Raw genomic sequence first — 26,243 nt, forward strand, 5'->3', positions numbered from 1 at the left:
TTTTCTCGATCTTTTTTCGAATTGTTTTACAAATAAATGTAAAATAAACAGAAAAAATTTATTATCTAGAAGCCGCCAAAACCTACAATTATCTAGAAGCTTGCTTATGAGCTTTGCGCTGAATTGTAGATAACAACGTTGATGACAGGAAAGGGCGTGTCCCACTTGAGGAAACTCACTGCGGTTCTCATCAATTCTCATTCTGAGGGCTGTTCGGGTCCCTGCAGCATAGATCTGTGCTGCGTGCGTCATACTTGGGTGACGTCAACCGCCTGGCTCCGCCCACTCTCCGCCGGCACGCCGCGGCCGAGCGTCGCCGCAGCCTATTTCAAACGCGGCGAACCGTTGCGCGGGTGGACTGGTGATTGTCGCTCAAATAACGATTAATTTGCGTTCAAATGTGGTTATTAGCAATGTGCCACCGAAAAGAGTGATAATGATACCCAAAAAACAGCATACAAACCACTTACAATAAGAAATATTGGACAGTAAACTTAAATCCGCGCCACTTTCGCCTCCTGCAGCACCAAATTCCGTGCTGCAGGAAAACGAAGCATGCTTCAGTAGGTGACGTCACACAGGCGGTGACGCAGTGGTGTGGGCGGGACTAACAGGCGACGAAGTCCTCACTGCGCATGCGTGCTGCAGCATATTTCATTTTTGCTGCGCAGCCGAACAGCCCTCTGATTCAGCGCCATTGACTCGCCCAAGGCTATATAAACCAGGTAGAACGCTCCCGAAGAAAAAGTGGTGACAAGCGATATTTAGTTGCCGCGACCCTCACTTGTTCAAGACTATATCCGCAAGCAGCATTTACAAGCTAGCGGAAATCGACCAATCGGCGTTCGGCAATACTCAACGCTGATTGGCCCGTTGCTCGTGACGAAATTGCGGGGGACTGCAGCTACTCCCCTATGGCGTTTCATTGACTTATGACTTTTGAAGGGGATTTGTTTCAGTTTTTGTTGGGTTTGAGGCAATTTTTGAGCTTGGATATTCTTTCCGTGACCTTTGACTATATAATAACGACATTTAATCATGACATTTCTATATACTACCGGTGTCACATCGGCCAAAAAGACCGTAAGTACATGGGATAGACGGACCACTGCTGATGGGGCCACACATGCCGGCGTGTGGTCATCGGAGGCCCATGAGGGCTCGACATGGGCCCTTTATGGGTCGGTATAATAGGCCCAGTGGGTCCAGTGCATGCCTACCAGGGGCCGGTGGCATATAATGTAAGGCTGTCTCGGGACGAATTGAGGGCTCATGGGGGCCATATAGGACCATTAGGGACCACATAAGCCAATCAGGGGTCCATTTAGGCCAATAAAGGCGCTTCAGGGACTTGAAGAGGCCATTTAAGAGCCGTGGTGGGCCCATGAGGGGACGGCATTGGTCCATCAGGTGCAGTCAGGGGATGTTGTACGGGTTTCTCAGTGACCCATTTGGGCATATCAGTGACCAATTTAGACCCAGCAGGGGGCTTTGTAGACCTATCAGGGGCTGGTGATGGTTTATCGGAGGCCAGCGTTAGTCCATCGGGGCACGGCATGCCCATCAGAGGTAATTGCGGGCCCACGCTGAACAATGATGGCCCTTCAACGGCCCCTAATGGATCTAGATTGACCCATGTTCCATGATGTGTCATGTATGCCCCTATGGCAGGCCTACTCAGACCCCTGATGGACGTTCCCGGCCTCTGATGACCCTATACTGAATCCTGGTGGGGCTCTAAAAGTCTCCAATAACCCTTCTTCAGCCCATTATTACCATACGCTGGCACTAGAGGCCCCACATCAGCCGCAGGGCAGTCCGTGCCAAGACAGCATGTCTTTTCGGCCGATATTACATCGGTAATATTAATTAAAATCATGATTTTATGGTGCCATTATATAGCTAACAGTCATAAGAAATATATTTCAACTCGAAAACAGCTCGAAACAGCATATAATCTTAAAGAAACCACTCCGAAATCCAAAAGCCTATTCGGGTCCATAGAGAATAACTGCGGTCCCCCGCAATTTCGTCACGAGCGTCGGGCCAATCAGCGTCGAGCACTGCCGAGCGCTGATTGGTGGATTTTCCGCTAGCGCGTGAGTGCTGCTCGCGGAACAAGAGTTCGTCGACAATCCTCCACAAACGTCTGTCACCACTTTTCGTAATGCTAAACAGCCGGAGCGTACCCCCCTGGACTCGCCGATGTGATCGCATTCCTTGGATCGCAGCTTCTTACGTAGACTGACCAGAGTCCGTAAGAGTAAGTTCAAGAGCAGGGTTGAGCATATTTTGTGTACCTATGTTTACCTTTAATATTAAGTAATTGTGTGGATATGAGGCTATTTGTATGGTATTTATTTACTTAAGATTCACAGTGTGACTAATAGCTAATATTTCAGAGGGGTGTTCACGGGCACCGCACACTGCTGCGTGCGCTGTGTGCGGTGCGTCCAGCAGGCGTGGGGGTAGGGGATGGGTAGGCGGTTCTGACGTCACGGCTGCGTGCGGTGGACGGTCCGCTGTGGCCAGTCCCGACCGGCCACAGCGATCGCTGTGTGCGGTGACGGAAGGCTGACGTAGGGACGCAGTGGGCGGAGCTTGGAGGCTGTGTGCGGTCCGACCGCACACAGGAGGGCTGTTCACGGGCCCTGTGTGCGGTCGGACCGCACACAGCCTCCAAGCTCCGCCCACTGCGTCCCTACGTCAGCCTTCCGTCACCGCACACAGCGATCGCTGTGGCCGGTCGGGACTGGCCACAGCGGAGCGTCCACCGCACGCAGCCGTGACGTCAGAGACGCCTACCCATCCCCTACCCCCACGCCTGCTGGACGCACCGCACACAGCGCACGCAGCAGTGTGCGGTGCCCGTGAACACCCCTAGGGCCCGTGAACAGCCCTCAGTTAAAGGGACCCTCCCACCTTCAAAAAAGTTAATGAATTGGCATGAAAGTGATGTCGCTCGGTTCAGAAAGAGCAAAAACGAATATCTACCAAATTTCATCGAAAAATATTCACCGGTTTTCAAGATATTAGACTTTTACTTTTGTTTACTTTTTGGGATCTCCGCTGTTCCTAGCGACTTTATGTGACAGTGCGGCATTTGTTGCGCGCAAAGCAGCATATACCACCGCGTGCTACAAAACGTTTTAGTCAAACATTTAACGGACGTTCGAAAGCCTGATGACGTCATCAGATTCCCGTAATGGTTAAGAGATAGGGACCACGCTGGTCCCACCCTGCAAGTTAAGGGAAGAAATTTCTTGAACACCATAAAGCTGCGGGGGTTGCGACCAGGATAAATGGTGGTTTCTGAGCCTGGCCGCAAACTTGGCTATCTCAACTCAAAACTAATGTTAAGGTGGGAGGGTCCCTTTAAGGTGTTTAAATCCATTCAGAGGGTTATAGTTGGGAAATATCTGTGTCTCATGATTCCAGCCATGAATTTGCATGAATTCCAGGCTCCAGCCATTTTTCTCGAGCACTGCTAGGTGCTGTTACCATTGTGTGCAAGTTCTGCCTTGTCTCCTTGAGTGTATGTTTTTTTTCTGTATGCTCTTGATATGTTGGCTTAACAATGTAACTAATATATAATATAATAATAAAATTATATTATAATAATACAATATGTATAACTTTGACCCTGCATCCTCCAAAATCAGACCTCCACGGAGTGTTCAATGTGCCTAAATATGAAACTGTTTCTAGAAAATCTGGTTTGTGTTATACAATTGGTACAAAAGATATAATTTGCTAATCTTTCACTAACCTTTCCCCAGTAGGAATAATTCCTACTTTTTAGTTTATACTCTTAGAATACTTCATCGGGCACAGACCTCACCTTATGTACCAAACCTTACCATAACTTAACCTTAGACCTACTGAGCACCTCGCAAGCAGCACCCAACCTCGCAAGGAAGGTGGCATGTAAACAAAGAATAGGTACTTATATTCCAATTTGTGAGTTATTAGCAAGAATGAAATTCAATATGATGATCAATATTCAATGCTGTCATACCTTGATAGTGAAATAAGGCTCATCCAAGGTCCAAACTGTTATAAATGCCTATACTTTTCATGCCTTGCTAGTGGTAGCCTTGTGCTACCATAATGAATCTGTTAAGAATGTTTAGGAACTTTAAGCAGTCAGTGAATGAACAGGTCAGGACTGCAAGGGAAATCCATATATTGAGACTTGTTCTGAATTATTTTGATGACTTGTAATAAGACTTCCTACCTCATTCATATTTCCAGTTCATCTTGTCTGTTCCTGTACTCATCCTTATCACTTTGTATTGGTTTTGGCATTCCTTCTTGCCAATGTGTTTTCTTGATGCACACACCAATAACCATGTGGGATAGGCTGCATGGGCTACAAAACACTAAGCTTTTCATGCAGTCATACTAGTTAAGGCACTAATTTATCAATTCAACGCTTCTTGATATACAGTTAGATCAGTACTCTAAAGCAGTTTTCAATTCTTAGCTTAACCATTTCAAAGATCTCTAAGGGCCACTATAACATAAAAATGTGGAAATCATTTCCACACATATGGTAACTTAACCACTCTCATGACCAGCCCATTTTCTTTCTCTCAGGTAATGGCTGTGGCAGAAAAGCACAGTTTTGGCCTTGAGCCCATCACCACTCATGCCTGGAACTCAACAAGGAATAGTAAGTGTGGGTTGTGTGGATGTAGATGTGTTCATTTTTTTAATATACTGATATTTGTATCAATTAAATGTTAATTTTTCCATTATGCTCTAATTTGCTTTCTCCTCTTTCTCTCTTTTGCCCTCCCTCCCTTTCTCTTTCTTTCTTTCTTTCTTTCACAATTTCTTTTACACACACTCTCTCTCTCTCTCTCTCTCTCTCTCTCTCTCTCTCTCTCTCTCTCTCTCTCTCTCTCTCTCTCTCTCTCTCCCCCCCCCTCATCCTGCCATCATTAACCCTCCCTCCCCCTGTTCTTCACCAGAGGTGGCGCTGTCCCTCAACAGCAAGGACGTGGCGATCTACGAGCGGAGCGGCGGCGACTGGCGCCGGGTCGACCAGCTGGACCAGCACGACCTGCGCGTGACAGGCATCGACTGGGCGCCCAAGTCGAACCGCATCGTCACCTGCGCCGCAGACAGGTGGGTGGACGGTCAGGGCGGAGTTCTATAGCCTTGGGCAGAGCTGGTGGCTGAGAGGTATAGCTGAGGTGGTCGGAGTGCCACCGATAACCCACGTCAGGGTGCAGAGAGGAACATGATCTTATTAGGGAATTGGCTGGGGCGTGGTTCTCGAGTTTGTGATAAGTTTGCATCCGTTAGCATATCCCAGCAAAGACACCTCTTATACAGTCAGTCTTAAAAGTACCGCGTAACAGTGCGGGGGATCCATCAAGTCCGACCGCGGAAGGACTGCTAAATTTGAGTTACCAAATCAATGGACATCCTCGTACATTCCCCAGGTCAATTGGTTCGGTGACTTTCAAATCATAGCAGGCCTTTCCTCGGTCGGGCTTGATGGATCCATCGGTACTTTGCGCGGCACTTTTAAGACTGACTGTACTTGACTTGCTTGAGAACTAGCTTCAAAACGCAGGAACTATGATAAGATGTTTTTTTTTTTTAATCGTTCAACGTCCCGTGAACATCGCTGCATCCATAATCGGTAAATGAATATGCATGGATAAGTCTATATGCTCAGAGGCAAATTACTGAAAAATAGAGGCAAGTTCTCTGTGTTCCCAGCCGCAAGACCTTATTGGGCACCAAATGTTAAACGTTCTCGCCGAGAACTTCTCGGTAGGTATATCAGCTGTTTCCGACGCTCGCGAATTGCGGCGACTCGGTCGATAGTTTGACGGTCGCTAGTCACTACCCGTCGGCCTACGAGTCGTGCGTGCTTGCGCTGCCGTGGGCGGCACGGTATGCGGTTGGCCAACGCAGGCATTGGTGATAGCCGAGTTGGTATCCGATCGGAATGAGACTTTGAGTGTCAGAGAACTGCGAGGGATGCTATTGTGGGACGTTTGTGGCGCCGACCGGGCTGACTCAGTCGCGTCATATGTGCTCTGAGCAGGGTTAGATGAGAAGGATGTTTGAGGGATGATGGTGATGACATATTGAGTTGTGTAATATCAGATGACTATTCCTGTTAGCGTTCTTCATAGAACAACGCTTTGGTAATAATTGCAACAGGTATTCAATATCTGTGTGTTGCAGAAACACAAAGACATGACTATGAGGCCGCGCTGGGCATCACAGTATCGTCGTCAGTATGCAGTGCAGCTCATCTTCACACGTGGTACATCCGACCCTGTTGTTAGATGTTTCTGTTATGTTGTGTTTCGACTGTCGGTCTACCATAATCACGGGTCGTATATCCACAGGAATGCATACGTGTGGACTCAGGAGGCCGGCGGCAAGTGGCGTCCGACACTCGTCCTGCTACGCATCAACCGCGCTGCCACCTGCGTCAAATGGTCTCCCGAAGGTAAGAAAAGGACTATGCGCTATGGCCACCCGAAAATCCTGCGTCAAATGGTCTCCCGGAGGTGAGATCTGCTTCTGATTGCCCCTCAAAGCTCAACTCTGCGTTCTGTGATCTTCCGAAGCTAAGCTCTTCGTAGGATGGTTTCCCACAGCCGAGTTTTGCATTAACTAGTGATCAGATGTGAGTTTTGCGTCAAACGTCAGAAGGTTAGTTGTCGATCAGATGGCTACCAGGAAGTAAGATCCGTCTAATAATTAATGGTTTCCTGAACATGATCTATGAGACCAATGAACCGAAGGCGAGTCCTGTGTACAATGGCTACCCGGAAATCCTGTACTAAATAGTCTCTCGAAATGCGTGCTTCATTGTCATCCGTTATACATTGCGCAAGGGGACTGTTCAGTGTTCACGTGTCTGGTATTCAAGACGTTACTGAAGGTAATATGCATGATATGTGAAACGTCACGCTACAAATGTGATGTCAAAGGATAAGTGACTCTTATCACGCAAACATACAGAAAGCACCCAGCCGTAACCTTAAAGTTGTTTTAAGTTTTAACCTCTCTTCCAGAACCGTTCTTCTAGTAGCAGAAAGCAGCCTATTTCTTATATTACTTTTGATGGGTCGAGGGGCGAGGACTGTTACAATCACTTCACTGCCCTAAAAACACCGAAGTATTTTGCTGTGTGGTTCGTTCCTTTTTTGCGAGCTTACGGCTGATTTATGAATGTTTGGTACACTCGGGGGCAGATTGATGTTCCACCACTCCCTACCCATCGGGCTCCCATGGCTCAGCACTGGCTGCTGCCAGTGTTGCCTGCCATCAGCACTGGTCAGCACTGCCTGCCAGTGCCAGCGCTGCCAGTGCTGCCACTGGCAGCAGTCAGTGCTGAGCCATGGAAGCCCGATAGGTAGGGAGTGGTGGAACATCAATCTGCCCCTGAGTGTACCTACCTGATAACGGCTGATTAATGTTTTTGTGTTCCGTGACCTTATTCATGTTTCCTTAACACTCCGAGAAGATACCGATATATTGAACTATATTTGTTTATTCCATGAATATTTTTGAATTAAATGCGTCATGTTGAATGACGGTGAATTGTGCGAAAAAAACTGTAAGCTAAACGTCAGCATTACCAGTGGTTTTGGTCATTCGTAGCGTGTAGAAAACTTCTGCGTCAAAATATGGTCCAGCAAAAAGATGAACCGACGTAGATGAGGTCTAATGGCTTCCTGTTTGTTGCCGTGGCCTCCGGAAGAAGGGGTCGCTGATATCGGCGTACCTAACACAACGCCCATTCACGTCTTGTTTCGGTCAAATGCTGCCTTAGTTGATGATCCAGTGGGGAAAAATAGGAAACTACAAAAAATGAGCCTCGTGAATTACATAACGTTGAATTTAATGCAATTTACATTGTACAATGCAAGAAATTTATCACAGCAACAATGCATTCGTAAAGTCCAGACTCCAGTCACCCTTTTATCTTTTCGATGCGGATTAAAATCGTGATATGCTAATGCTACCAAGCCTACTAATTGTTTGTTCGCTTCCTCGCTCACATATAATCGGTGGGCTTCATTAGCAGTTGTTTTGTTTGTGGCGTTTGATCAGCCTGCTCGGCCGCGGCATACCAGAATGCCACAGGTGAAGGACAGGCTGCCAACGATAGCACGTTGTGTGCACGCGAGGTCTACCTTCAGAGCTGTAATTGCGAAACAGCTGCTCAGAGTCGGTGACGCTAATTGCAGACTAAATGCATTCGTTCGGCGGGATATCCCTAATGTATGCAGGCGGCAATGTGCCTTATGTAAGCGCTATAAATTCTCACGAGCTGTACAAATCTGTTCACACATTTTGTCTTATATTTGTCGCGTTTCGAAGTGAGCGGATGCATTACGCGTTTTTTTTATCATGACTGCAGTTATTTTTTCACGGCCAATACATCCCCATATATGGCCTTGAATACATCTGGCTGTTGCTTCATTGCTCACGTCCGTGCCTGTTTTCTAAGATAATGCATTAACGAGTGGCTCATTAAAAGAGTGGGCTGTTTACGCGATCAACATGCCTTTTTGAAATCTTCATAGATTATAATTACATCTTTTTATAAAATGTCACTTGGTAGGGCATTGTACCTAAGTGCATAGGTTACCTATAGTTACATGTCTGTCGCTAGCCGAAACATATATCAAAGCGTTGCAGCAGCAATTGCAACGACCCCGTATGAAATAGTTGATATGTATGCTTATTGCCGTCGCTATTTTCGGCGGAATGCCTCATAAGCTTTTTTTGGTATTCATATATACTCTTGGCTACAGGCGGAGGTCTATGGGTCAATAGAGGCATACGTCTGGTACTTGCCGCTGCTTTTAGCCTATTCAAAACGATGTCAGATGCGTATTGCAGTAATCAATAGGTACACATCAAAAAGGCTTGTCGGCCAAATGTTACATAATCTTCTTGGGATCCGGGTAATATCCCTTCTTCTCTGATAACCCTTTGATACATTTTTAATCACGTAGAAATCGTCGCTCTCCAATTGAAAGTTAACAAGCGCGTCTCGGTCGATTCGCGCAACATCGGCTCTCATACGCTGGTGCTTGAAAGTTTCCCAATGGTCTTCATTCCAAGTGGGGTGTTGCGAGGCGCATCCCTCCGCAACTGATGCCGAGTCCCGAGGATTAATCAACGTGAGCTCTGTCGGGTCCCTAAGAGCGTTGACGATGCCTAGGATAGAATGTAACTGGCAAAGTTTAGTCTCGTTGAAGATGTTTACATGGGAGTTTCATGTAAGTTTGTAATTGACTTTTGGATGACGTTTGTGTATCCGTTTCGTAACGTTGTGCTTGATGATATGATATGTTATTTTTTCTGCTCTTTCATCGTTAATTATTTTTGTATTTCATTAATTTTTTCAGCTTTTTTCATCTCACAGTACAGTCTACTGTTCTTTTACGTTCCTTCAAAATGACAACACAGTCAATTGCAATCAGGTTCATATCCTCATTCTACAATCATTTAGAAGTACAGCTAATTACACATACGATTTTACGCTTCAAACCCCTGTGCTGCCTACAGCGCGGTGCTAGTTTTCCTGGATATTTTGACATTTAGAGCTGACGCAGTAGCTGCATCTTAAACAACCAATACGATCGTCCTTCGGTGTCTAAGTATCACCTCGGGAGCGTCAAATTCTCATCAATTTGATTACACTCTTAATTAATACAAGTGAAGCAGTCTTGCTGTGTGAGCTTTTTGCGCTGTACCTTAAACTTAACTGCACACAGCAGTAAGCATCCACCTTGATTTCTTCGTTCAAATTACAAAAAAAAAAAACGACCAAAAGGATTCCAACTATCTGATGAGCCTACCGCCCAGGTGACGTTGGACTCACGGGCCGTCTCCGTTTCAGAGAACAAGTTTGCCGTGGGCTCCGGCGCGCGCCTCATCTCCGTGTGCTACTTCGAGCAGGAGAACGACTGGTGGGTGAGCAAGCACATCAAGAAGCCGATTCGCTCGACCATCACCAGCCTCGACTGGCACCCCAACAATGTGCTGCTGGCCGCAGGCAGCACCGACTTCAAGGTTGGTTGGCACAACGAGCTGACGAATGTATTTTTTTCTTCTTCATTTTGAGTACATTTATTTCTGGACGACGATTACTACTCGGCAATGTGTTGTAGACTTAGATTTATGTACTATTTCCACGGTGATTCTTCTGTATTTTTAATGCGTGCAGCTTCGTGTCCCGTTAGAAACTTCGGCACCCTGGTTAAGAACTTTCCAGCCTTCGGTGGCTGGTTAAGAACTTTCTGTATATAATGAAGGCTGATTGCCAAATGGCCTTTGTTGCCGAGGCGTCCTTACACCCAAACCATCAATTAAGGCTCGTTATTGGTTACCACGTCATTAGTGAAGAAAATGTAATGGCTTGCTAGTCGTATGGCTAAATTGATTCAGCAGAACCGCACCAATCATTCAGTTACCAAGCATAAAGCAGGAGTCCGTTTTTGCTCAAATGAACCTGCCTCACAATTATAACTTGCCCACGCCGGAACGGTGCTCCACGCAAAATAGTAACAGGCTGACCTTCTTGCACCGCTATTCCTTTAACCTGCCTCCTGAACTACATAGCAACAATAGGAAAGTCGTACTCGAAAGCTCCTAGACGATTCCGAAAGTACCTCGATTACTTTTAAGTTGAGCCACAGACTTATCTATGTTGAGCCAAAGGTAATGCTATCGTACGTCATGGAAGTCAACCGTACCCAACTCTGATGATTGTCCTCGATAAATGGCCTGGTGATTCTTTAAATTGTCCGGACATCGCAAAAGAAGGTATCTGATAATTTCTTTACAGACATTTTTTGATCATGTCGTGTTTGGCAAACGGTCTGCACAATGCCGTTAAGAATCACCAATGTCCAAATGTCCATTTTGATATGTGCTGTGGATGTGTGATTAAGAAATGTCTCATTTGATGGATTTGTTATGAACCTGTTATAGATATCGCTTATTGCCTAGCCAATATGCCTACCAGACTATATCACTGTTCAATATCAGTTCGCTGATTGTAATACCAATTAGCCAGTCTTTCTGAGCAGACGTTGCTTTCCATGACTGTTACTAACGTAAATGTTCTGCTGAACCTTTTGTGTGCATTTGTCGCAGTAACTGTGCGTAGGAGGCGGCGTTGTTAGCTGTTATAAAGCCGACAAAGCGGATCCCAGTCGCCCGGCACCGGTTCTGAGCCGAGCTGACCAACTGTGACCGTTCCGCGCCCGTAGCAACGGTCACCTCCAGGGTCGTGTGACGTCACGGTTAATGGCGAACAGCCGGATGTCGGGCAGAGTTTTTGTTGGTGTCTCGTTGGACTGACAGATTACCTCAGTGTATCGTTTCTGGTGTTCGGATGTGAACGTAAATTGGGCTGGATGTGTGAGATAAGTGGGTGACTCATGGATCTGCAATCATTTTGGCGCCTACCGATGCGCTGAATGATGACGAGAATCTCAGGTCTAATTCCTATAATTTTTCCTATAATTTTCCTATAATTTTCCTTCCTATCCTATAATTTTTTTCCCTATATTTTTTATAATGCTGCATTTCCGCTCAAATATAGCATATTTGATGAGGTCTCAAAATGATAGAAACTTTTTTACCGCCGATGCAACTTTAATATGATTTAATATGATTAATATTTGCAAATAGCATCAGCGAAACAGTGTCTTTCTTTTTATTTATGGCAACTGAAATATGAGCATTATTAACTAGTCAGAATTTGTAGAAGCCCGATCTATTTTTGCTGCTGCAATAACACTTTTCTCGATTAATTTTTGATATTTGATGCTTGCGGCTATTGCACCAACCGAGCTGGAATCCCGTATGATAGCGGAGTCCTTATTAGTGGTCTCTTGCTAGCTGACCTCGTAGGTATAATTTTTGTGCATCCCTTCGTTGATATCAGATCAACCCAAACCACTTTCCGTTCGTTTGACAGTCGCTAATGAAATGATGTCACCGAAATTTTATCGGCAAAAGTTCACGGAGATAATGGGAGGCGATAAGTGCTGATAACACCACCATTCCGCTTCAGTCGTGATTGTTATAACGAAGAATGCTTTGAAAAAATGTTTTCGAAAAAATGTTTGATGAGCATTGATTGATTTCGACTATTTAGACATAAGCGCTTATCTAACCGTCTAGCGATTTGTTCGCCTGAATGTGAACGAGCATCCAGAGGCGGATCCAGCTCAGAGTTTTTTAGGGGGGGGGGGCAAACCATAACAATTTATCGATTCTTTCCATGCATCGTCTATAGGCGTAATGTTAAAATTATGCCGTTTGGGGGGGGGGGCAAATGCCCATTTTGCCCCCCCCCCTGGATCCGCCACTGCGAGCATCATCGCGATGTGCACGCTGGAGATTTTTCCATATTCTGGATGTCATGTTTACTTTAGGATAAACACCTGGATTGAATTCGTATTTGGTATATTTCCTTCTTGCAACATGCTCACTGTCCAATGTGTAATCTCTGATCTTATTGACAAAGTAATGTTAACAGATTTGGTACTTTGTGCTGCGTGGCATCAGCGCTTACAGTTTTCTACTATTCTTCAAGGCTAGGCATCCGTAGGTATTCTGTGCCTTACATTGATTTTAAATCCAGGAAAGCGCACACTATTTGACCACCTTTGATATCAGCCATTTGATAATTTACGGAAGACGACAGCTCTGAACTAAAAAAGATAAAAAGGGATCCTTGTTTAAACTTAGGGTCTCATTCTAATTAAGATAATGATGAGACCAGCATTTCTGCCGAGACCGCGATCGCGTCACTCGCTAAAACAAAATGACCCCTGCAACGCTGGCTGCGTGTGTGGCGTCTGATAGATCACCGGCATCGTATGATCCACTGCTAACTTCTCGTTTTCCGTGTAGTGTTGCAGGTGTCATTACCACTGAAAATAGAGCTCGACCAGTGGTCTGGCTGGGCGTCGGATATTTACTGTTTAAATTCCCGGTTCGGCAACAACGAGCTTGTTGAAACGAATGTTATGCTCAATTCGATACCCGGTTCGAGTTGACAGACCAAATGCATTACCTCTATCGCTTTGTTGTATTGGTTTACTTTATTTTGGTACGGTGTTGAACCGCAAAAAAAAAACAAATACAACTGAGGCAAGAAGTGCTCTTGTGCTGCACTTGTCTGGAAGCTGGAAGACGTCATATTTCGACAAACCAGGATACAGTGCTTTGTTTTACGCATCAGCAAACTTATCTATAGTGATCACCGATGCGTGCAGATATAGCTGTATATAGACTGACCGTTTGTTATGGTCGATGTCGTACGGTCGTGTTCCTCGACCGTAGCTCCTTAGAATTTATCCTTCATGCCAATATAAATAAAAGGCTAGTGTTCTTCGTACGTCCATTGCGTAGGTCTTTGAGTGAGTATGTTGTTTGTACATATAAATCAAACAATTCTACCGCTCCATTTGTCGAAAGCTGTGTGTTAGATCGAGAGGATGTTAGAAAGAGTTGCTGTAAGATAGTGGTAGAGGCATGGCTTTAGGAAGCTGCTAGCACTGCTTATGAGCTACCATCGAGCACTCAATATAATCAATGTTGCGACCCTCCCCACGTCACTCGCTCGAACCCCGCAGCAGTACACCAGTCACCTCTCCCCATCCCAACCCCTGCAATAGTCTCGCCAGTCATCCCTTCCCACCCGAACCCCTCTGTTGACTCACGCCTCCCCACCCCCCCCCCCCCACCCCCTCAGGTGCGTGTGTTCTCGGCCTACATCAAGGACATCGAGGGTAAGCCGAGCGCCACGTGCTGGGGCACCAAGATGCCGCTGGGCCAGCTGATGGCGGAGGTGAGCGGGTCGGCGGCCGCCGGAGGAGGCGGCTGGGTGCACGATGTCCAATTCTCGGCGAGTGGTCAGCAACTGGCCTGGTGCGCCCACGACTCGTCAGTTAGTGTGCTGGATGCTGCCGATGGAAACAAGTGAGTGAGGGGAGGGAGAGAGAGAGAGAGAGAGAGAGAGAGAGAGAGAGAGAGAGAGAGAGAGAGAGAGAGAGAGAGAGAGAGAGAGAGAGAGAGAGAGAGAGAGAGAGAGAGAGGAGAGGGAGAGGGAGAGAGAGAGGAGGAGGGAAGGAGGAGAAGGGAGTGAAGAAGAAGAGAATGGAATGTAGGGAGGGATGAAGGGAAACGGGGTTGAAAGATCAGGGTTAGGCTGATAAGCAGGGAAGGAAATGAAACAGTGATCGGAAAAAGTTGGTCGGGGAGGTAGAGGAGGGGCGATAGTGGAATAACTGGACTGAGGAAATTGTGAGGTATGCGTTTTGTTTGACGCGTTTTGACTGGGGAAGAGCAGGGAGGACGGAGCAGAGTGCAGAGCGGTGCGGTGGCGGTTGTAAGTGACGGTGTTGTGGTCTAAATTGGGGCGAACCGGTCCATGTTATGGGTTGAGAGGGGGAGTGAATACTGAATTAGGAGACAGGATGTGGGCGGGAGGTCACATGGATTCTCCGAAATGTCTGCGAATGTGACTACCGAAGAGATGCTCCAGCCGTATCCCCGTGTTTTGAGAGCTAGGGAAGTTCGTACATTAATATGAAGTTGAAGCTCTTTCAGCGGGCTGTCTTGTTATTTTAATGCTGGATACACATTCGTTCCGCGACTGAAGCATTAGTTGTGAAGAACCTTTCTAGCATAGTAATGCTTACGAAGAAAGCGGGAGGCCCTTGCAGTTAATTGCTCTGAGAAATATGCTTCGCTCTTGTCGCTTGAGAATCCAAGCACTGAATGCACTACAAGTCATAAGCGTAATTGTTATTTGAAATTCAGTGAGCAGTTCGTTAAGCTAGTTTCAACGACAGAATTGCGGTGGAATTTCAATGTATTCGTCTCTTATGACAAGGTGCCCACTTCCCAGTCCATGCCGTTCCTGATTGCTATTGCTCCTTCCCGCACCTTTTAGTAAATCACAGAAAATAATCTATTTAATGTTAAGAAACCAGCCATGTACATTGTCCAACTTCTTAAAAATCTCCCGGCCTTATATAACTCGGCCGCTGGCTACTCGAGAAGGCCGTCTGTTACCCGGGGCCGCCGGTTCTTGGCACCGCTGGCCCTTGTCGCTGCCGCTGACGGCAGCGTTTCCGTCTGCCTTATTACCAACAGACTCCCGACCGTTCTTCACTCGCTCGCTAACAACCTATTGGAAAAGTGCGACGTACTCGGGGCTCGCCCGACTGCAGGTACAGCTTCTGGTGATTGGCACTTCTCAGCGGTATTGTGACACTCGCAGACAGCACCCCGGTGCCGCGAAAACGCACTCAGTTTGGCGTGTTTGCCGAGTGCTTGCTGGGCGTCTTATTCAACTGACAACTATCTGGGGAAATACTGTTCTGCGTCGCAGCAGCGTGAAGTTGAAGGATGTGAATTGCAGTTCACAGCTGATTGACTTCTCGTTCCATGCAATAGGGTGGTAATTTGAATTTCGTTGTTGATTTGAACGCTTGGTCTACCGTACAGTGGAACATTGGGAGCCCCAATAGGTATGTAGAACCACCATACCTTTCGTGGACATATTGCGCTACTGTTTCAGACTGGGCAATCTACTTTGTCATGATCGTCATATCTCGGGTGTCTTGCTGTGTTGCTTGAAGCTGTTTAAAACGGCAACATCAGCGGAATAACATCCGGGGCATCAGATCCAGTCGTCCTGTTATTGACTAAAGAATCTGACACATTTGAAGCGGCGTTAAATTGAACCTCGCGACCGTGAGCGAACTCCAATCCCGGCTCGAAAGTTTGCACCTGTGCGCTGGCAGGTACCGAATAGCCTCTGCGCCAACTGGTTGTTGATATTACCTACCGTCAGTGTGCTGTACTCATCCACTGTATGTCAGCTGTATGTCAGCTAGTTTTTTTTCTTCGGCTGGAACCTTGTCAAGTGCCCTAATTATTTGGCATTGCTGAATTCCTTATTCATTGCTGATGCATATTATATGCCATGTGAGGAAATTAGCCGTATTTCACCAAACGCGGCAAGGAGCTGGATACTTGGAACTGTTCGATTCCTTACATAAGACTCACATTTGATGTCATACGTACCATGACACGTTTGGCCATTAATCACGTATGATTAATAAGTTACGCATGATCGATGCGCCATTCGTCAGGCGTGCCCGCTGTTCCGCCAACGTGTGGTTTATCGGTACCGTCTGACGGTATCGACTATTCAGGAGCCTGTAAATCGGCAGGCATCAAAGTACCTACTTGGACTCAGCGAGCGTCCTAGGAATATCTGACTCAGCGGACACCAAAACAGCCTATACCAAGTAGCGTCCCAGGGTTTCTGATACAACGTCAAAGCAGTCTGGTCCAGGTAGCGTCCGAACCCCCAGGATTGACTATGGAACACCTAAACAGTCTGGCGCAGTTAGTGCCCCTACCCCCAGGACTGGCGTAATTAACACCAAAACAGTCTGACCTAAGTAGCGTCCCATTGAGGCTCCGCTACATTCAATCAACACCAACAGACTTAAGGCCGCCCCACACTGGAACTCGCATGCGGGTTGCGAGTTTTTGCGTTTTCGGGTTTATTTAAGTTCAAATCATACAATCTAAGCTGAGTGACCCACACTACCATCTAACAGGCGAGTCTGCATGTTTTTAGCTTGCGAGCGACCTTGCATCGCATTCCAATAGTTGATTTTTAGTCAACTTTCGATTTTACTCGCTGCGAGGTGTGCGAGTTCTGCGAGGTTTGCGGGTTTTTCGTTAGAGCCGAATTTTGGTTCGTTGCGCTGGTATTGCGACTATGTGTAATTTTCTGAAGGTGTACCGGCTTCACTGCATTCATGAAGTTGCCATAAAGAACGGTCTAATCACTCTATGAATTAATATTATGCCCGCAAACTCAAAACCCGCAAACTCGCAACCCGCATGCGAGGTCCAGTGTGGGGCGGCCTTTAGTGGTTTGACTCAGATGACCTCACATCACCCTCTGCCCAACCTAACATCACTGTCGGCTGTGTTTAACTGTAACCGTAGCAGCTCAGCAGTACTTACCTCTCCCCCTCCTCTCTCCCACAGGGTGATTACGCTGCGCACGGACCAGCTGCCATACCGCAGCATCAGCTGGGTGGGCGCCAACGCCCTGGTGGCCGCCGGCTACAGCTGCTGCCCCATGCTGTACGTCATCGAGGGTGACGCCATCAAGCTGGCCGCCAAGCTGGATCAGGCGCAGAAGAAGGAGGGCGGTGGGGTCAGGTGAGAGCCTGGGGACGGGCTGGTGAGAGACTGGGGACGGACCGCGATGGAGGCTGGGGACGGGACGGCGATAGACATGGTTCTTGTTTGTCTGGGGTAGGCCGCGGGGCCGTCGATACTGCTGGCTGTGGAGCCTGGGGTATAGGCTGTGGAGCCTTGGGTAACGGCCAAGTTCATTGCGAGCATATTCGCAAGTTCATTGCGAATCTGTATTAGCTGTCATTTTGAACTGAGTTACAGTGTGCGGTCTGGACAAATGAGCATTCGTTTCAGAATTCGTGCATTTTTATCCATCTGCATGCTTCACTGGTGGTATGTTTATGAACTGCTGAAAATGCAAGCTGTAAACGCTTGAAAACAATGTTTTCTAAACAGATCGTAGCATTACCATGAGGACACCAGACCGTCACGTAGAATATGCTGAAATGTTGGAATGTTACCTTTTAATGCCCGCGAATTTGTGGGGCAAGATGAGATTGTCGGCTTGGGAGCACTTCTGGGGCCCGGAGAACAAAAACAACTTGAGACACCACACACGGGAGGTTTTATTGAATGTGGAACACGTGATGTGCGTGCTTGTTTTTGATAAGTGTTTACCTACCCGAAAACACGTGATAAGCGTCGGGTGGGGATTCTGTGGGGATTCTGATATGCGTCTGACATTGGCCAAGCAGAATCCTACACAACGCCACTGAGATCGGATCAGACAGCCCGACGGAGGCGGATTCGAACGCAGCTGGATATTGCTTTTGGGAATAGATGGGGCAGAAGACTATCCAATGTCCATCCGTTTGATTTTCGTTGAAGCGTGAACGCTGGACATAACATAAACTTGTCACGGTGGACTGGTCATTGCCTTCGATGACGTCACAGATTCACAATATTAACGGCAGCAGCGCAGAGCATGCTTATATATTTCGGGCTCCACGGCCTTATCTTACTCGAGGGCAGCGCTTTTCGAGGAGCGCTGTGGCCCGAAGGTTTGGACTTTGAATTGTGAAAAACGCCCGCCCGCCGGAAAACGCAAACACCGCAAAACGCGCAAAACGCACGCCCGAAACGCCAACGCAAACGTCGCAAAAAATAAACAAACGCCCGCCCGCCGCAAACCGCAAATAAAAAACGCAAAAACGCCGCAAAACAATAAAACCGCCCGCCAACCGCAAACAAATTTAACACCGCAAACGACGCAAAAAAAAGAAGAAAACCGCCCGCATCGCCCGCCCGCCCGCCCGCCCGCCGCCAAAGACAAACACCGCAAAAAAACACAAAACGCCCGCCCGCCGCAAAACGTAAACACCGCAAAACGTGTAAAACGCACGCCCGAAAAGCCAACGCAAACGGCAAAAAATCACCCGACCGCCGCAAACCACACAGAAAAAAACGCCGAAACGCCGAAAAAAATAAAACCGCCCGCACCGCACCGACGCTAACTGCTAACCGAAAACGACTAAAAGTCGCCCGCCAGCCGCCAAACGCAAACACCGCAAATAAGCGCCCGGCCGCAGCAAGATAATAATTTATCAGCGGCTGGCATACCGCTAGGCTGGTCATTTTCACAAATCAAAAAGATATCTGCAAAAATCTCCTAGATGAAAGCGCCCGATTAAAAAACGGATGGCACGTGCGTGTTCCTCGCCCCCAACTTCCTTCAGGTCAATCGTCATTTGGGTCATCTAACGCATTGACGTATCTGCAAAAATCTCCTAGATGAAAGCGCCCGAGTAAAAAACGGATGGCACGTGCGTGTTCCTCGCCCCCAACTTCCTTCAGGTCAATCGTCATTTGGGTCATCTAACGCATTGACGACCGGCTGGGTGGAATGAACATTGCGCCAAGAAACGTAAGTATATTGTCAAAAAGAATCCCCAGAGTGGTGGATCCCAAAAGTTTGAAACTACCACTTTGGCCCACTGGACGACACCTTAAACAGTTGCCGACCGGATGACACCCATTGTTTGGTCACCCACGCCATAGTATGCATCATGGGTGCGCCGAAATGACCAAAAGTCCCAATTTCCGGTGTGCAGGGTCATTTTCAACGGCACGTGGCACGTGGTTCTGGACTTTTCCGGCCACTTTGCGACATACCCATGGGTAGTGCACCGAATGGTGGTTGATCTGCATGTAAGAAAATGGGGGGTCGTTTGGATCGTTTTCGAGCAATCTGCCGTGGAACGCATTTTTTCATTTTCCCCATTGGCTTAACACGGGAATTTTTAAAGTCACGTGGCACGTGCACCAGATGGTCCGCGGAGGGGAGACCCATACCAGAACGTAGATCACCTGGCCCACTAGAAATCCTGAAAAAAATCAGAATATTTGGACCAGCCGTTTTCAAGAGCATCAAGTTGTACTGATCTCAGGCAGCTTTTGCCAAATTGTCAGGGAACTCAGATTTGTTTTTCAATAGAAAAACACAATTCTAAAGAATAGTGTTTTAACTATTAACAACAAACCTTCGGTTATGAATGTTGATTTGATGTTTTAACAGATGGGCGCTCAACAACAGCATTAATCGTATTTATATTTGCCTTTTTCTGAATTCCTTATTGTTTGTGACAGCGACTCCGATTTTCCGTCAGCAATAAATGCCGGTTTAGTTTCGTCAGGCAATATTGCTAATGCGAAATAGCTGGGTAGTTGTGCTCAAGCGCTCTTTCACGAGCTGATTTATTAGGACAAACAAAGTTTTTAGAGAATGCAAATAGGCGAGATATTGCCCTAGGTCCACAAGCTGGGAGAGTCCTCACATTACAACTTATTAAACTATCATTTTTTGGCTGCCAACTTTGAAGCATCTCGCTCAGCAACCGCGTGTCCCCGTGAATGTTTCGTAAGCTGTTCTTTGTTTTATCTCTTGAGTTCTGAGATTCTTTTAAATGTTTAAGTACGAGGCAGCGTCAGATTTAGTGGCCAGGCCCCTTCAAAGAACTTGCTCACTCGTACCCGCAGGGAAGGTAGTACGGATGCAAAAATTGTTGAAGTTGAGCTGTGTCGTCAACCTTAGTTAATGACGATAAAACTGACTTAAAACTGTTACATAATATGTCGTTTATGGCTTATGAGCTTGGTATTGCGGTGCCATACTTTCGCTGTAAACGCAACGAGAAGTTCTCCTTCCCTACCTCTGTTTTTTCTTTCTCTCTCCCACGTCTCTGGCTCCAAGATTACTTTACCTCGCTGGCTCTGTCTATTCTCTCTTTTCTCTTTCTCCCCACCTCCCTCGCCCGGGCGTTCTCACTATCAAGTATCAAGTATCAGCCTCTCCTGACGTGACCACCGCCCGCTCTCTCACCACACTCACCTCTCTCCCCGCAGCGCCATGCGCAAGTTCCAGTCGCTGGACAAGCAGTCGCGCTCGGACGCGGACGATACTTCACTGGCCACGCTGCACCAGAACTCGATCTGCGTGACGCGTGTGTTCGAGGGAGACCGCAGCAGCGCTCGTCGGATCAGCACCAGCGGCACGGACGGCCTGCTGGTCATCTGGGACGTTCAGGTTAGTGGCAAGACGGTCTGCGACTGCTAGTTATGTCCAGGCTAGTGGGAAGACGGCCTGCTAGTTATCTGGGACGTTCAGGTTTTTGGCAGCTCGGCCGGATGGTGATATCATGGATGATATAACACTGGATTGGTGTCTCGTGGAAATTAACATTGGGATCCGCGACATTGGGATCAGGCCTGCCATCTAGCGAGAGAATTATCGTAAGTTAGGAGCAAGCCGAGTGAACGCCATCTCTCAGCATTATGACACACGTGGGTGTGGTGTGTTAGTTGGCTTGAAGTGCATATTCCCACGAGTTGGAGGTAATCTTACTTGACCTGAGACGACAAAAAATGTCTTAAATGCTTGAAAGCCAAAAACGTCAAGCAGCCTTTAGGTAATAACGAAAATAAAATGCGTAAGACGGTGTGTATTGAAACGCCCAGTCCGATCGGCTTGTACGACCTTTTATGTGGTCATTTACTCATAAGGGTACAGCAGTTTGACAATATGTCATACATATTTGTTAGGCTTATTCATTCTTCTCCGAATTTCGCCCGATTTTCTTAATCTTAGTTAATGCTCCCAGCCAGCCATCCCAAATGGGGCCCACATGGGCTAGAAGTGGGGCATCTGGGCGAATGTGGGCTGGGCTACATCTGGGTATGTCATGGGCGTCCAACTGGGTCCCAGATGGGCTAGATGTGCTAACTTTACGTGCTGGACTTGGCCAGCGCCTCCACTGTGCCGCTAACCTGCCTGATCTGTGCCGCTACCCTGCCAGACTCCTGATCTGACAGCCGCCTGGGCACACCCCTGCCCGCGTCCCTGCGAGGTCGGTCGCTGATACTGTGTCGCCGGCGTTCGTTGCAGTTGATGACTATAAATAGACGCAATACGGCGCTGACGGACCGGTCGGGCCTCTACACTATCGTTACAAACTCTTCCCCTTTTTCACAATAGGTACGCATCCACGCTTCCGTTCTCTACCAGCCGCCTGCCGCCAACCTGCAGTGGTACTGTAGTGTAGTGGTTAGGGTCCCCGCATCATGTTCCATAGGTCTTAAGTTCGAATCTCTGGGGATCTAGTGAGAGGCAAAGGGTACGCGGTTCTCCCACGTGTGAACACATTGCTTTTTGGGATTCACGCGGAAATAGTGGACGACATAAGCTAGGTACCAAATCCCAATTAAATTCCATGTGCGCTTTTTGCATGTGTCCGTCTGAGTCCCAACTGGGAAAGCCCGTGTGGGACCCATATATATGCATATATCCCAGCTGGGTCCCATATGGGCCCCACTTGGGCTGCCCATGTGGGTCCCAACTGGGAAAGCCCATATGCGGGCTCAATACGGGCCCCAGATGGGTCCCACATGGGCCCCGTCTGGGGTGCCCAGATGGGACCCAGTTGGACGCCCATGACATTCCCATCTGGGTCCAAGGTGGGCAGCCCAGATGGGTCCCAGTTTGGAGTCCACTTGGGACCCATGTGGGCCCCACTTGAGAAGGCTGGCTGGGCTACGACACGGGCCACGGGCCAACTTAGGGGTGTCGAAATTGTTCCACATAAAGTAACTCCGCAATGGCTGGGCCCATTACAGTAAAACTTCGCCAATAGTTAGGCACCCAGTGGCCAATGCATTTCCATGTGTCACTATGGGGGGTGCTACAGCACGTGCGCACGTGCGGGGTGCCGCAGCGCCGCTTCCATATCTCAAGAACGGCTGGGCGGATAACACTCAAACTTGGTACACAAATGTCACATCGATGCTCGCACTGCATTGATCAGTGCTTACGTTGGTGCAGAGTCATTAGGAAAACGATGAAATGAGATGCGTGGTGTTATGTCTTTCTGTTCCAGCAGCTGATTGATCCGCAACAGGAGATCCCTGTTTGTGAAGGCTTCGTCTCCCTTTTCCATTCCTTGTTTAAAATAACATAACAATGTACGAAGAAGATCACACATCAAAGTTGTTTTAGGCGGCTATCTTGGGCCAGGGCTGCGGAGTTGAAGTCAGAGCCAGCGGTTCTGTTCCGACTCGGAGTCGGTTGATTTTTAAAAGCTGTAGTCTGAGTATGAGTCGAACGTCACCGAAAAGTCATCGACTCCACAGACTTACCAGGGCTGCAGAGTCGGAGTCAGAGTCGGAGTCTGTGTGAATCGATAGTTCTGCCCGGAGGAGTCGGAGTCGATATTTGAATACCGGAATCGGAGTTGGAGCCAAAGTCACTGAAATTTCATCGACTACGCAGCACTGGTTGGGTCCTTTTCATAGAGCGTCTTGAATTACATATTGAGCGGCAATGACGTTAGCAATTCCGTTTAACTTTTTCATTATACTTATAGATAGTAGGTATTCACGTTCGTTTTGTTCTTTGATCCGGACAATTTGTTTGATTTAGGCCAAGTAAAGTCTCATATGAAAAATAGCGAAAACGACACGTGCTGGCGAAGTCTCCAATAACTCCCTGTTTCACGAATTAATGAGGAAATAACATGGAACTGCTTATCTTATTACTGACCCTGCACATAAATCTATTAATTTCTTCGCCTTTACTGACATATAAAGACATAACCTGTTGAAAAATTGCACAACAAGCCTGCTACTACACCACACTCCCGTGTGTCACAATGCTAATCAGCGGCGTTCACTCGGCTTGCTCCTAACTTACGACAATTCTCCCGCTAGATGGCAGGCCTGAGCTCAATGTCGCCAAAAACTGCGAAGACACCAATCCATTATTATCTCATCCATGGTGATATTAACCTTCCAGGCGGTGGGGGGGGGGGGCAATTTTTTGCCCTCCCCCCTTTAGTTTTTTCGATATATCTCGAGAACCGCTGCGCCGATCGTCACCAAACTTTCAGTACCCTCCCGGGAGCAGCTAGCGCACATGGTGACCAAAAATTTTTCCAAAGGCTACGATAGGTTGGCCGCTAATGACGTCAGAGTGACGTCATTTTTGCCATTTTCGACCCAAAAAAAGGTTTCGCGGGAAGAGCTGTCAGGCCTACAGCTTTAGAGATACAGAAAAATGTTTTAGACATAAAAGGTGTGGAATTAAAAGAGCTACAAAACTGCTATTTCGGTTTTCCGAATTTTTTGGATTTTGACCCCCAAAAATCAAAAAATAGTTTTTTTGAATATAATAGCCAAAAAATCCAAAAAGTTTTTTGAATTTCGAAAAAAACGGAATATATGTGATAGCCCCTACCGCCTTCTATCTACATACCAAATTTGAGATCGATACCTCTTTTTTTGGCCAAGTTATAGCGAAAAAACTGTTCAAAATTGATGACGTCAAATTTTCAAACTCAATTTTTAGCAATTCTAGACCTCGTAGCGCAAAACAAAGACCACCATTAGACTCCCCGTGACGAGCTGCATCGAATCGATACCCATTTTATGCAAAAATATCAACTTTGAAATTTGACCTTTTTTGACCTGACCTTGACCTGACCTCCACCAGAAAGTGACCTAAACCGTACCTGATGGTCTTATAACCAACACCATTGAGTTGGAAATGAAAAACTGGCCATAAAACATGCATCGCATAACCTTAGTAAAGTTGGGCTCATGTGGTGACCCTTGGTGACCTTTGGTGACCTGACCTGTGACCTGACCTGGTATGACCAGTGACTTCTAATAGCAACATATGTACTAGACAACTGGCGCCTTATCGCTGATTTTCGACAAAATGCGTTTTACTCGGTGTTATAGCGCTTTCCCTAGAAGCCCCGTGAACGGTGAAACATTTTATCTTTGACCTGACCTGTGACGTCATCGGTGACCCCGAGGTCAATTAAATTTGGTTTCCCTCGACAAATTTGACAGGGCTATCGAACGCCGTTTGAATTTTCCGGATCCGTCCAGTAGTTTCGGAGATACGGGGGGGGGGGGCAAAAAAGTGCCCCCCCCCCCACCGCGCGGAAGGTGGCTGGTAGGCCCACCGCCTGCCGGGTTAAGGTTAGTGGCAGGACGGACTGGTAGTTATATAGGACGTTCAGTTTAGCGAGGGGACGGCCTGATGTTTATATGGGACGTTCAGGTTAGTGGTAGGACAGCGGCAGCAGGGGTGAAGGGAATGATACACTGTCGGTGAACGGTGAATAACATAACTCAGAAACTCGGTCTGTGATCCGCTAGAGCTGCTAGAGCTTGTTTCGCCCTCCCAAAAACAACGTTCTGTTTCGTTAGGCTTTTGAGTAATTATAAAAATGTCTCTTGGTATGCAATAATTAACAAGTAAATTAGGAGCAAGGCACATCCGGAATCACAGTTTTCCATAAAACGGGACCAGTCCCCATCAGCTGTTGACTGTGGTTAGAAACGTTTGGCACTGCGGGACGGTCTTGGGCAATGGGCGCTCATGTTGCTCATTGGCGTTTCATTGGGAGATATTATTGGGCTATTGGGGGAATGAACGGGAGGCCGTCTGTGGTTTGGTGTACGTCGGGCAAAGTATGGCGTATTCACTATTCATAGATCGGTAGTCATAACTTGCTCCAAGAATGTTTGACATTTGGAATAGAGGCAAATAAGGCGCTCCCCAGTGGCGGGCGGGTCGGTGAGCCGGGACGGGAGCGGCGCAGAGGTCAGCGTCACGCCGCCGCGGGGGTCCTCAGACGTGCGTCACAGCCGGGCGTGACGTAACGACGAGGAATTACCAGTTATAGATGTGCAGTGACAGATCGCTGATGCGTAGAATTGATATGGTGTGGCGATGGTGGGTTGTTTGGTATTGCGCTGCGGGACTGGGGGTGATTGCGGCGAGTTATTGGTGTGTGATATCCGTCGCTGTTGTGGGTCGGCTGACTGTGACTGACTGTGACTGGTGGTCTGTTTCAGTCTCTGCAGTCGTCGATGGCCGGACTGAAGATCAAATAAGGGAACAAATAAGTGCGGCCGTCACTGCGTATCCGACCAGCGGTGACGGTCCAACATTCCACCGGAGCCAGCGCCAAATGAAGCTCCACCATACCCGATTTGAGCCTTTTTCTAATCATAATCCAGACTTTTGTATCAATGCTTAAGGTCGGAAAATGGCATATGCGCCTTGTGTTATACGATGATTAAAGCAATCTTGCTTGACAAGTGCAGACAGCTTATGAGCTGTCTAGGTTAATTCGCTGCTTTTCTCGGTACAAGCTGACTTGTGAAATATATTTGCCTTGTGAAATTTGTTTTTCATCCGTAACATGCTTGTTCTATTTTGCGTTGTTATGATGGTATAGCTAACTTTTTACTGCAAAACACTGTCGAATGCCTGATAATCGCAATATTAAGCATCAGCAGTGCATCGAAATAACGATTCTTCAATGACGCGTTAGCGATTGCGAAGTAGAACGGTATTTCAAAACAGGCCGAATCAATTATCTTTTGTTCATAACAACATAACGCAGTAAACCCTGAAACAGTCGGAATGCGAACCGAGCGGGAACGAACCGAATCCGTAATGCCATGTGCAAGGTGTGCGAATCGCA

At 47.4% G+C, this 26,243-nt stretch overlaps 1 protein-coding gene across 9 annotated transcripts; it reads left to right on the forward strand.

The window, feature by feature from the left end:
* LOC122372284 (actin-related protein 2/3 complex subunit 1A-like) lies at positions 1-25,939 on the forward strand. Of its 9 annotated transcripts, none has more exons than XM_043349280.1 (9): positions 1-38; positions 4,600-4,675; positions 4,977-5,133; positions 6,378-6,481; positions 9,896-10,068; positions 13,769-13,995; positions 17,095-17,271; positions 20,593-20,773; positions 25,609-25,939. In XM_043349280.1, the coding sequence occupies exons 2-9, from the start codon at positions 4,603-4,605 to the stop codon at positions 25,645-25,647; spliced, it is 1,131 nt and encodes a 376-aa protein (XP_043205215.1). In that variant the 5' UTR covers positions 1-38; positions 4,600-4,602; the 3' UTR covers positions 25,648-25,939. The 9 variants fall into 9 exon arrangements, with proteins under 9 accessions (XP_043205215.1, XP_043205211.1, XP_043205209.1 ...); XM_043349276.1 differs by lacking the exon at positions 1-38 and adding an exon at positions 2,151-2,263; XM_043349274.1 differs by lacking the exon at positions 1-38 and adding an exon at positions 2,195-2,280.
* The last annotated feature ends 304 nt before the right edge of the window (positions 25,940-26,243 follow it).

This window comes from Amphibalanus amphitrite, unplaced genomic scaffold, assembly GCF_019059575.1.
Source record: "Amphibalanus amphitrite isolate SeventyFive unplaced genomic scaffold, NRLGWU_Aamphi_draft 001340F_arrow, whole genome shotgun sequence".
Classification (NCBI taxonomy): domain Eukaryota; kingdom Metazoa; phylum Arthropoda; class Thecostraca; order Balanomorpha; family Balanidae; genus Amphibalanus; species Amphibalanus amphitrite.